The sequence below is a fragment of the Archocentrus centrarchus genome, chromosome 6 (assembly GCF_007364275.1).
Source record: "Archocentrus centrarchus isolate MPI-CPG fArcCen1 chromosome 6, fArcCen1, whole genome shotgun sequence".
In the NCBI taxonomy this organism is placed as follows: Eukaryota; Metazoa; Chordata; class Actinopteri; order Cichliformes; family Cichlidae; genus Archocentrus; species Archocentrus centrarchus.
Window position 1 is genome coordinate 16448452 of NC_044351.1, and position 12716 is coordinate 16461167.

The window sequence follows — 12716 nt, forward strand, 5'->3', positions numbered from 1 at the left end:
GGCCATCTTAGCTGAGATATTCTGGACAAAGATAATAAAGTGCTGCTTACTTCCCGCACATAATTAACCCACACATACTTATCATTGACATTAAAAGGCTGTATTCATATTCATCTGCTGAGACATGCACTGTGCCGTTCTGACATTACAGTTGGAAAGCCAGTTTATGTCCAACGCACAAGATCGGGAAACCCTCAAAGCCTCTAGTCATGCACTATATCCCATTCATAGTCCATAGGGTTTAGTATGATGTTAGCCTATAAAAGCTTCAGCTCTTCTGGAAAGGCTTTCCACAAGGTTTAGGAGTGTGCTGACAGGAATTTTTTTTCCATTCTTCCAGAAGTGCATTTGTGAGGTCAGACATTGATGTTGGACGATTAGGTTTGGCTCACAGTCTCTGCTCTAATTCATGCTCAAAGTGTTCTGTCGGACTGATGTCAGGACTCTGTGCAGGCCAGTCAAGTTCTTCCACACTAAACTCACTCATCCATGTCATGCTGGAACAGGAAAGGGCCATCCCAAACTGTTCCCACAAAGTTCAATTGTCCAAAATGTCTTGGTATGCTGAAGCATTAAAAGTTTTAAGGTGTGAATTTGACTTTTTTTGTCGGGTCTTTGCGAAACCTACGCCGTAATGGGAAACCCCTCTGAATCCTACACAGTGACCTACGATGTAACCTGATGTCCACCTGCCAAGAAGTGTCACCACACATCAGGTCGATTCAGCCCAAAAGGATTGACCTGTTCAGCAACATCGATTTCTCCCTTGCATTTGTGGCTACATTTTGCCTCAGTTTTTGAATTTATCAGTGAGAGAATAACAATCATCATGTCAATGTAAGGAAAAATAATCATAGCATAAATATAAGGACTCACAGATGTCAGCATATATATATATATATATATATATATATATATATATATATATATATATATATATATATATAAATCCTGTTGACTACAGTCTATTTACCAATAAATATACAATACAAATACGATAGAAATACATAGAAACATTGGAAATTTTTAAAGAGATATGTGGCCAAGAGGGCAACAGAAATCAGAACAAATATGACATTACACTCTACAAAGATATTTTCAGTGACCAAAGAGGACTGGATTTATTATAATGTACATGCAATAATGCAGAGTCATAAACATACTTGAATAACAGGTAATTTCTTCATTTTATAGCTAAGCCCTTCATAAATCCTATCGACTACACTCTATTCACCAATATGAGCAAATACATTACACATAAAATCACCCACATCTGTTGCGCATCAAAAATCACTTTCTGGCAGACGATCACTTTTTGGCACAACACCGGCAACGACGTCGGCCACTTACGTAGGTTATGTACGTAAACTCGACGCAGGTGATTAATTCAGGCCTTACTCACGGAGGGGGGCAGATTCAAATATTTGGCTCCGCCTCTGCTGCTGCTGCATGTGATCGCGGAAATAGAAACTAAACAGGCCAAAACAAAATGGGAGCGTCGTTGGATACGCCAACGAAGTGCCCTCTCTGCAACGAGCTGACCCGGGACCCGGTCACTCTGAAGTGCAATCACCGCTTCTGCCAACGGTGCATTGGAGACTTGTGGAGCATTAATCCGAACGGGCCGTACCACTGTCCGGAGTGGAGGTGTAAAACCGAGTACCAGACTTTGCCGTTTGATAGCAGTTTTATACGGTCACCAGCTCCCAAAGGACGGGCGCAGCCTCGCAGCACTGCAGGTACAGTTAAGATAGTAGGTTAACATTGAAATTGTAGCCGGATGGGTGAAAATAACGGATCATACAATGGCGCAATACAAACGTGAAGGCGGGATTGGCTGTTAACTAATCTAATGCTAGATGCTAACGTCAGAGGTCTCCCGCTCACATTCAAGATGAGTGTACCGAGCTTTTAGATAATGTAAACTAAACAACTAAACTAATTAGTCCATAGTTATAATTGCCTTCTTATGCTGGCTGGAGCTAGTAAATGCTCACTAGTTTAATTATAATTGGAGTCCATCCTAATAAATTACAAGTAGACTGCGTTTCCTAACTAACTGGAAGATACCATTTTATCAACTTTAGGGGACGCACAAGTGCCGTAAAACTAGTATCCTGTAGTCTAAAATATAATGTAAGAAAAACTGTAAAGGAATTGATTTTAGCACGCCAGAACTTTCTTTATGCACAGAAATGATTTACTATATTTTTATTCATACTTATCGATAGATGGTAACAATGAAGCATAACTGTGTAATAACTGGTCTTTTAGGTTAAAAGATTATATATGCTGATATTCTTTGTTTTAGAGCCCATCTGATTGAAGACTGATATTGATATTTGATGATTTAAAAACCCAATATTCTGATATATTGATCAATATTTTTTTAAGACACAAGAAACATAAACAAGATTTCCCTGTAGTTATTTATTTATTTACTTGTTTACACTCAGATCAGCTGGTTGTCTTGTTTGTGGTATTCCAAACACTGTTGCCAGCAGGGAAATTGCAGAGTGCTCTGGTGGACAAACTGCAACATCAGTACTCATAACATGGTTGAAGTGTGTTTCTCCCATCTCTTTACTTCTTAGTTTCTGTTTATTGGCTGTTGTAAATGCAAATACTGATAGATCAGCAATAGATAATATCAGCTGATAATATTGGCTTGCCAGTAAATCAATCAGACACTGTCTATATATATAGATGGATACATACACTATGCTATATTGAAAAATGAAAACGATAGGGTCTTTGCTTATGAATTTTCCAGCAATGCATTTCAAAAACTAACTGGCACCTTAAGGAGAAGGTCTAAGCATCACCATCAACTCAGCTGTGTTGTGCACTCTGTTACATGTGCTGCAAACTATGCTGTATGATGGTGTTTGGCCAGGTCTCATTTGTAAAAGATCTCAGTTTGATGTACTGGTAAAATAACGATAAATATAATGGACAATCGATGCACCCTGCAGAAAAAGGAAAAAAAAAACAAAAAAAACAGCAATAACACTATTTCTAATTACCTCAAGTATATTTTTTGTGTTAAGTTTTTATAAAGGATATGCGAGAATACCACTGCATCTGTGATACACAATTACGATCCAACTGCTATGGTGGTTGGGCTCTAATCTGTTGCAGTTAATGAAGTTAGAAATAGTTGTCTTTGGTGGGACTGCTGACAACTATTAGACTCATTGATAACTACACAACAATTCGTTTGCATTTTAATGTCCATCCATTGTCTTAACTGCTTATCTGATGCCAGGCTGCAGGGGTGCTGGAGCCTATTCCACCTGACATGGAATGAGAGGGAAGGTACATCCTTGCTAGGTTTCTACTCCATTACAGGACTAACAGAAAGACAACCATTCACACCTATGGCCACCAGTTAACCTAAGTAATTAACTTATTCACCTAACATGCAGGTCTTTCAGCTGAGGGAGGAAGCTGGAGTACACAGAGAGAAATCAAACAGGCATGGGGAGACCAAACTCATCACAGAAAGGCACAGCCGGCCTGCGTGATCAAACTGAGAACCGTTTTACTCTTTGGTGACAGTGCTAACCACTGCACTGCTGTGCTGCCATGCATTTTAATGAAATCTCTGTAGAATCACCAGTAACATCTTTCAAATAAATGTAGGAGAAGCAAAAACCCACATTTCTGTCTTAAATGGAAGCTAATTATGAAGTAGAATTACATTTAACACTCAAGTGAAATAAAAGTACCTCAGAATTTGAAAGTATTTTGGTTCCTGAGTAAATGCCCTTTGTTACTTACTGTCTCAGAGTTTAAAAAAACATTAGCTCTTGTGTCATTTATTGGGATCAGTGTTCAGCATTTGAGTACAGTGTCACAGGTCAAAGTCTCTAATTGTACAGGGGGGAAAAAAGGTCAAAGTTTGAGATCTTTGAAAGCAAATAGACAACACGGTTAAAAGTCGATTTGTGATGTGTGTTCATGAGTTTGGGCAGCAGCTTTAAATCTTCACTGCACTAAAAGCTGATTTGTGTTGCTTACCTTTCATGCTTAAAAGGCAACATAATTAGTCACAGAGGTGCAAAAGAGCTAGTACAGTCTCTTCAGTTGCTTTAAGTGGAGCAGAGTGCAGGTGTGCTGGCAGTATGTAGCAAGCAGGTGTTTATATGAAACTTTGCTACAAAAGTCTAAAGTCAGCCTGTGCTAAGACCTGCTCATCTTGTATTTGGTGTGTGTGGTGTTTTTCTTCTTTCTTTAAAGGTGCATCCACCAGTTATGATGAAGAAAGTGCGTCAGACTCAAGTTTAAGGAGGCCCTCCCTCACCAGCCGACTCCTCGGAAAGAGGAAGGCCAGCACACCTGTACCTGAGCAACCTGAAACAAAGAGATCAACTGTTGAGGGCCCCCGTGTGCGGTCCAGTGACACAGAGATTCCCACCACATCCTTGCCAAATAATTCTGGGGTGTCAACAGGTGTGGAAACATCTAAGAAAGTAGTACAGCCAGAATCTTCACAATCTAAACAGGGTGATGGCTCATCCTCCAGGGAGAACTCTGACAGCAATGGAGCATCTGCAAGCGAAGGGCTACAAGACATCTCAGTTCAGCAGAACCAGCATAAATTAAAAGAAGTCATCAAATTGGATGAATCTGACAGCTCCAATGAAGTCGACATATGTGATGCTCCTCCTCCTGCAACCCCCAAGAAAGACACGCAAGTGACATGGATACATGCGTCACCAAAGACACCTGAGCCAGCTGCCAACTCTCACAGCTTTCCTGCAACCTCAACTCCAGGAAAAGATAAACCTCCTGTGCACCATGTTGGCAAGTCTCCTCCAATCTTCACCAAAAGTCCTTCAGCTGCTTCAGGATCCCCAAGTCATGTTGACATCTTCTCCAGGCCAGAGAACAAAAGTACCCGCCCTGTGCCCTGCCATTATTGTCCTAAAAGCCGGTATCAATCTGCAGTGAAGACATGTCTTGTGTGCGGGGCCTCTATGTGTTCGGAGCACCTGCGCCCCCACCTGGACACGCCAGTTTTCCAGAATCACACCCTGGTTTCTCCAGTGGAGGACATTTCCCTGTGGAGGTGTCAGGAGCACCAGGAGATAAACCGTATCTACTGTCGGCAGTGTGCAGTCTGTGTGTGCACTGTGTGCACCGTCATAGGCTCCCATCGCGACCACGCCTGCATCAGCATCAGGGAGGCAGAGAGAGAGCTCAGGGTGAGTGCTGCTGAATTAATGCACCTGAGATCATTTCAGGACATCTGGCTTCTAGCTGTAGTTTAGTTTAAAAAACCAGGAAGTCATTAGGAGCACATTCTTGTGTACAACGGTGGCCTGGCAAGAGACAGGTTACCTTTGTAAATATGCCTTGAGGAAATGGGGTAAAACAGAAGCGCACATTTCCAAAAAATATTTCGACTCCCCTACTTCATACAGCAAACATAACATGTGACAAATAACACTGCAAGAATAACATGCAGTCTAACACGCAAACACAAGGCAGCTGGGTAACAAACAAATCAGCCCTCAAACAAAATCATTACCAATGTAATCATTTTGTGTGCTCGTAATGATCTGTGTGCGGGGTTATATTTGGTAATAGGGCGCTGATGTCTGATGTAATCTTTGCCTCTGTTTCCTGATATTTGGGATATATTTATAAATATTAATATTAATCTAAGTTTGGTTGATGAATGAATCAATATACATAAGCTTACACTTCAAAATCTTGTTTATTTTCCCACCAGTCTACTACACAGACCAACAAAGGGTGGAAGTGCTCCTGTGATAAGCAAACTCAGTGTTTTTGTGTGTACTTCCATCTGGAAGTTTCTTGTATTTAAATTTCCCATCCACCAGCGTAGTCTCTTCCGTCGTCTCCGTAGCTGTGTCCAAATTCAGGGGCGGCATCCTTCGAAGGACCCAACCCACCGGGTCCTTCGCAGCCCACGAAGACCGCAAAGGCCGGAAGTGAGCGTCTGTGAACTTGGACGGTCTAGCCTTCATATCAGCGTCACCTGCCCTCACCTCAGCGTAGCTCATGTCGCCTAGCAACCGTGACAGTGCGAAGCACAGCTGTGTAAAAGCAGCTGGTTAAACAGAGAACGAGCTTTTGCTCCTTTTTGTGGTTTGATTTTAAGTCTTTAATTCAAAATACGCTGTTAAAACAAGCATAACACATTTCAGCATCAAGGAATACAGCTGAGCGAATGATTAATTTCCAACTGTATTAAGTGAGACATTAACGTTTAATTAAAAATGTTTAATAAACATTATGATGCTTAATTTTAATTTCAGCCAAACCGATTTGCTCAGGAACAAATGAAACACTGAAACAAACCAAACACCAGCCGTTAGAGATCATCTGAGTGAGTTATATCTGTGTTTAACTTCCACTCAGCGGCGAAAACCAATGATCGTAATGATCTGTGTGCGGGGTCATATTTGGTAGTAGGGCGTTGATGTCTGACGTAATCTTTGCCTCTGTTTCCTGATATTTGGGATATATTTATGTCTTCTGAAATGACAGCCACTTGTGTCTAGTTTAGTACAAAATAATTATAATTTTTTTTCTGTTGATCTAAGTTCGCAACTTATCACACATTTTCTAAATAAACCTCATCATTTGAGACTTTACTCAAAATACTTTTTTGGGGCCACTTTATGTTTGGCAAAGTCTGCTCAAACTATTTTATTTCAAATTAAAAGTGCAGAAGAAGAGAGCCTGAAGAACAGAAACATGTAACCGTCCATCTGTGAACAGACTCAATCTCATTGTACATTCTGTATAATGACAGTAAAGGCATTCTATTCTATTCTAGACAGTAATTGTTGCTAAATATAAATGCAATCAAACCCATAGAAAATACTCTGAGACTTGTTTTTAATCTTTGTGGACATTTTTCCTCAGGGAAACCTGAAAGAAGAGATCAAACAACTGCAAGAGGCTGAAGAGCAAGTGAAGAACCGAGTGACTGAACTCACTCAGAAGAAAGAGACTTTCAAAGTAAGAGCGCCAATGTTGTCGTTAAATATACATACATTCAGGTTAGCTGCTAAGAATTACAAGAGGGCTTCCCTTACTTGATTTCTTGGTTATATGTGTGCTACAAATTGCATTGAACTTTCAGTTTTGTGCATATACTTGACTAAAATTGGTTATTAAACATCTCCAGTCGGGTGGCTCAGTGGTGGAGCAGGCAACCACATGCATATGCCGCTTCGCTGTGTGTCTTTCCCCCGTTTCCTGTCTCTACACTGTCTAAAGTCTGCTTGGGTCCGAGTGAGATTAATGTTGTCATCGGATGATGAGTGCGAGGTTCTGTGCAGATGTCCCCCTGCCTGTTATTTGTGACCACATAGACTCTTCTGTGGAGACTTTACATTACAGTGCACCAACTAGGTATGCACCCCAGACAGCGGACTTCAAAGAAGTATAACAGGAATAACTGCTCCATCAAGGCGTCTCCAGCTATTCATGTTCACGTCTGTGTCCGCAACAGAGTATAGTCAAGGCTTAAGTGACTAATGCTGTATTTGAAGTTGAGGAACGTTGTCTCCTTCCTGGGATCACCCTTTACACCATCAAAATGATCGCACACTTTGGATTTACTGTACCTAATGTTTAGTTATCATTTACTAACCACAGGGACCATTTTGTTCGCAACTGAGTGTTGCCACTTCCTGTAGATTTTTTTTTCTTCTTCTTCTCATTGACTGTTGGGGGGGGCAGCCCTAATGTAGTAATCTCCATTGTTATGTGAATTTTATTTTGAGCTGAAAAAAATAAGCAGAAGAAGATAGAATAGAATAGAACTTTATTGTCATTATACACAACGAAATTAATCATTATACAACAAATTATATAACGACATTCCATCATAATATAACGAAATTCCGTTCGGAACAACCATCCAGAGAAGAACAGACAAGACTAACATAGGGGAGATGGGTGTCTGCAGCCGCTGCCGTTTTTCACTGGCGCCGCCACTTTTTTCCCCAGAAAAAGAAAACAAACACACATCATGGGGTAGTTAGGTTAAAAAAAAGTCATCTGGTACGGTGCTCAAGATGAGCACCATACCAGGGTCCAAAAAAAACACCTTAGCAAAGCATATTTGCACATTTAAAGCCAGGATAGCAATATGGTGGGGAAGGAGGGGGGCAGGAGGGGATGCAGACGGAGACGAGAGGGTCAGGTCATTGTGGAGCCAGATGCCAGCTCCTAGCCAAAACAGTTTGCTGATAGTGATGGAAGTTCATCAGCGGCCATGGTACACCAGATCCAGCTTCTCAAATCACAGAGAGGGCTGAGGGGAAAGAGCGACCATCACACATTGTCCTGGAGAGATATGATTGCCAGCCCAAGGCCAGCTAGGGAGCCGAATTCCTGATAATGCAGATGTTGTTTTGGAACAGGTTGCATGTTTTTTTTTCCAACAGCCTTCAGTCACACTGGGGAACTCATTCAGTAATCCAGTATTCCAAATTCATTTGTTACTGTCCTCACCGTGCAGAACTGAACCTTACCTCCAGATCTAACCCCTCTCGGCTGCGAGCACATTCTCAGCTGGACTACCCGTCCGCTTTACGGCTCAGGTCCAACAGGCTTCCCTCCTGCTCTCTGACGGAGACGGTCGTATTCTATCTCTCTCCCTGCCCTCCCTATCTCTCCTGCTTGCTGCTTGCTGTGAGAGCGTCTCTTACACACTGTCCGAATAAGAATAAGATTGAGAGCAACATGGATCTGGCAAACTGGGCCCTAAACACCACTGATCGAATTTTCTCCACAATGAGATTGGGGAAAGGGGAGCCTGCGTGTCCGAGTGGAACAGACCCAGTTGGATATGTCATCGATTCTTGGAGTTCGTGGAGACCTGTGTGCCTCTCAGCTCTGGAGATCGAGGACGTTGAAGACGTCTACATATTCGGCTATTTGGTAGCGGTATCTCTTCTGTTTGGGCTCGGAGGATACATGATTTACCGGGAAATTAAGAAAATCTCGGCAGCAATTCGACATCAGCCAAGGCTGCAGACCCAGGTGGATGATGGATGGATAGATATCAGTTAATACACAAAATCCAGCTTTTATGTTTGAAATTTAAACGGACTGAAAAAGCGTATTAAGTTGAAATCTTTGCATCTCTGAAGTGTTGTATGCTACACTAGTAATCAGAAATTAGAGTAATCTAACAGCAGTGAAAAGCAATGCCAGAGTGATTACATGCCATGGATTTATGCTCTGTCTGTCCAGGGGGTTTTAAGTGAAGCACAAGCAGGAGTGAAGCAGCAGTACAGCACCATCAGAGAGGCCTTGGAGCAGGAGGAACAATCAGCTCTTCAGTGTGTGACGAAGGAGGAGAATCGAGTTTTGGGGGGACTAGAGGAGAAACTCAGCTTCCTCCGTAGATCCCTGCAATCCATCCAAAAAGGCCTCCACACACTAGAGAGTCTGGCTGATGCCAAAGGAGACAAATCTGTTCAGGACCAGGCCTTCATTATGGTCAGTTAGAATATTATTGTTTGTTAAAAAAATATTTGTACATATATTTACAGCTGTATTTTTAATATTTACACAAAAAAATTGCTCTCTCTTTTTTCTGACATTGCAGGAATACAACAAGATTGCCCAACTGTGAGTAGTTTGCTTTTTAACTTCTGCTTTGCTGCAATAAAAGTGGCGACTCAAAGATGCTGCATAATCGTTCACTTTTTTTAATCAAAGTGCGAGTCAGTTCACCTCAGTTAGTAAAAACTGGCTTTTTAAAGTTCTGTTGCAATGCAGTCAGCACAGATGCTGATTTGGAAATAAATGTGACATTGTTGTGCTGTGGGTACAAATGCAAGTACATTTCCCTCACACTCAGTATTTTGGGAGTGATGCTCACATCTAAGAAATGGAGATGGGCTTTTATATGTGCAATTCACTTTTTTATAATATTTGCCCAGTAATGCGCAATAGTCTTAATGCTCACGACTGATTGTGTTCGCCTTCATCAGGAGTAGTGAGATGGGGAGCTACGTGGAGCAGTTTGAGGCCCCGGAGGAAGTGAATCGTCCCCAGCTGGAGTGCCTGCAGAAGTGGACAGAGAAGCGGCTGGACACAGTGGTCATCAATATACAAGGCAACGACAGAGACCTTTACAGGCTGCTCTGTAAGTCTTGTTCTGTTTATAGTACTATTTATACAGCTCTCACAGCTAATTACACCACAGGACTAAATACATGTAGAATATTCAGTTATTCTTAATTTTCTCATCTAAATTCTTCCTACTTAATCATGTTCACAGATGGCACCATTCCCCTCTTGGATGCAGATACAGCTCATCTTAAGCTGCAGCTGTCTGATAACAGCAGAACGGTGACCTACAGCGATGCTCAGCAGGCTTACACAGAGCACGAAGCTCGCTTCAGTTCCTTCCCACAGGTCCTCGCCTCAAGTGCACTGGAGAGGGGCCGTTGGTACTGGGAGGTGAATGTGTCCGTGGACGATGGCCGCTGGAAGGTGGGGCTGTGTGAGGCTCAGATAGAGAGGAAAGGCCAAAAGGACAACTCTCGTCTGGGGTTCAACAGTTTTTCCTGGTGTCTGGCCTGTGACAAAAGGAAGGTTGAAGCCCAGCATAATAAGGTGTCAGTTCCTGTGGATGCAAGTGGACTGCAAAGGGTGGGAGTTTTCCTTGACTTTGAAGATGGTATTTTATCATTCTTTAATGTGACACCAGGGGGCAGTCTAGCTTTAATGTATTCCTACAAGCAGAGGTTTACTAATCCTCTTTACCCAGCCTTTTCTGTGTCTAAAACGCATCTGTCTGTCTGTGAGCTGTTCGAGTCGTAAACTGTACAGAAGCGGCACACCAGTTCTGCTGATTAATTAACTTTCTGAAGCTGTGGTGCCTTTAAAAAAAAAAAAAAAAAAAAAGTATTAATTTTTCTCAATAAAATGTGTCATTGTGTAAATTTCTCATGGATTATCGTTCTGTCCTACACTGCACACATTCCCTGATTTCTCTAAATGTGATTTTTATATCCTATGATAGAACTGGAATCGTTAGAACTGATAGAAATGCTGTTCATTGTACTCTACACATGACAATCTAATCACTGGTAGTATTTGTTTGTTTTGTTTTCTTTTATAGAAACACCAGATTTTTATTTTTATTTTTTTAAAATTTTGATGTTGTGTATCAACAAATGAGCAAGTTTTTAAGTGGTAGACAAGTTATCAATGATGATCAGTGCCAAAATATTTTGGATACTGTTTCTAATCTGAATGCATGATTTAAAATGTTCAAATTGTACTTTGTATGTCTCACCATCTCTTTGCTCTCGTTTTTACTGAAATAAAATGTCAGTTTCAAAACCTACGTTACTGCGTGCCATGGTCCTTCCCATGTGCCTTTAAATAGAAACACAGGTGTGTGAGTGGGTGATGTGTTTCCCCACAACAGGTGACAGTTGGTGCGCTAACTTTTAAATCTCACTGCTCCCACAGCATGTGAGCTTTAGTGACAACAACCACTTGCCTTTGGCATAAAGCCCGTATAGCATGGCAGAGCGAAGCAGCTGCTAAATTGTCCTTTACTTTGCAAAGTCTGTGGCTCATTTATTGTGACTGGGGGTCTGTGTGGTTGACGTCACTGAGAGGGATCAAAATGGTATTTACATAAACTCCTTCTGGATGATTGGTCAAGCAACTGAATGCCAGCGGTTCAGGGACAGCTGTCTGTGGATCACAGTGGATACAGACTTGTTAAAGCAACAAATGTGATATAACTGAAAAGAAATCAAAGTCTTAACTGACCCTGGTGGGGAAATCGGCTACAGTTATTCTTGCATAGTTGAATAACTAATTCCTCCACAATCTGGCAGCTTCTCCTGACATTTATTGATGTAATTTTAAACACTTAAGAAACCTGAATCTGAGCAGGTGCTCCAGTCAACCATGACAGCAATTTCACACTTGCAGCCACACGATCCAAAGGTAATCACAAACCCTATGTGGGTTTTGCTTTATTTCTCACTCTTTTCCAGCTCACACATGAAGCCAGGATGCAAGACATTTCTGTGAGAGATGAAGAGGAGGAGGCTTAAGCAGTTGGGATAATTAAATTCTCTTCTAGTGGTCTCTCAGACAAGCTATCGCAAGCTTTTCGGGAATTGTTATCCCTCAGTAAGCTAAGCTTAGAGCGCATAGTATGTTGGTATAGAACAACGTGGCACATATTCTTCAAGGAATAAAATCAATGTGATGTGAAGAATGGACAGGGTCTTCATTAATGTTCCCCATGGTCTCCCACATCTAAAACATTAAAGGCAAAGTGTCTACTTGTCAAAATGTCTTCATATTAAGAGCCCCTCTTCTATATCTGGCTGCCGTGTCTATGGGAATAGAATCAAATCCCTTAATTACCATGTCAGTGGTATGTCAGGGTACAGTAATAAATTACTGTGGATGTGACTGAAAAGGCACAGGAATGACTATAAGCAGTTGGAAAATAATGCATTTACTTAGGGAAATGTGTTCTTTTCCAATGGTTTTCTCAATTGGAAATAAACAGATTACCTACAAACTAAAGAAAACCAGGCAATTTGAAGGGCTATTAGCTTTTAAAATCAATGCTTAATTTGAAGAAATCTAAACTCATAGACACATTAACAACAGCCTTCCAATAATCTCCTTTGTCTACGCAGAAACCTACTGGCTCATACTGAAGTAGCACTTTG

General features: G+C 41.4%; 1 protein-coding gene across 1 annotated transcript; it reads left to right on the forward strand.

Annotated features, from left to right (window-relative positions):
* Positions 1-1373: 1373 nt before the first annotated feature.
* On the forward strand, positions 1374-11290 carry LOC115782327 (E3 ubiquitin/ISG15 ligase TRIM25). Its single transcript, XM_030732444.1, has 7 exons — positions 1374-1739; positions 4243-5210; positions 6904-6999; positions 9247-9495; positions 9605-9627; positions 9993-10147; positions 10283-11290. Exons 1-7 carry the CDS (start codon positions 1490-1492, stop codon positions 10825-10827), a joined length of 2286 nt encoding a protein of 761 aa, XP_030588304.1. The 5' UTR covers positions 1374-1489; the 3' UTR covers positions 10828-11290.
* Positions 11291-12716: the final 1426 nt, after the last annotated feature.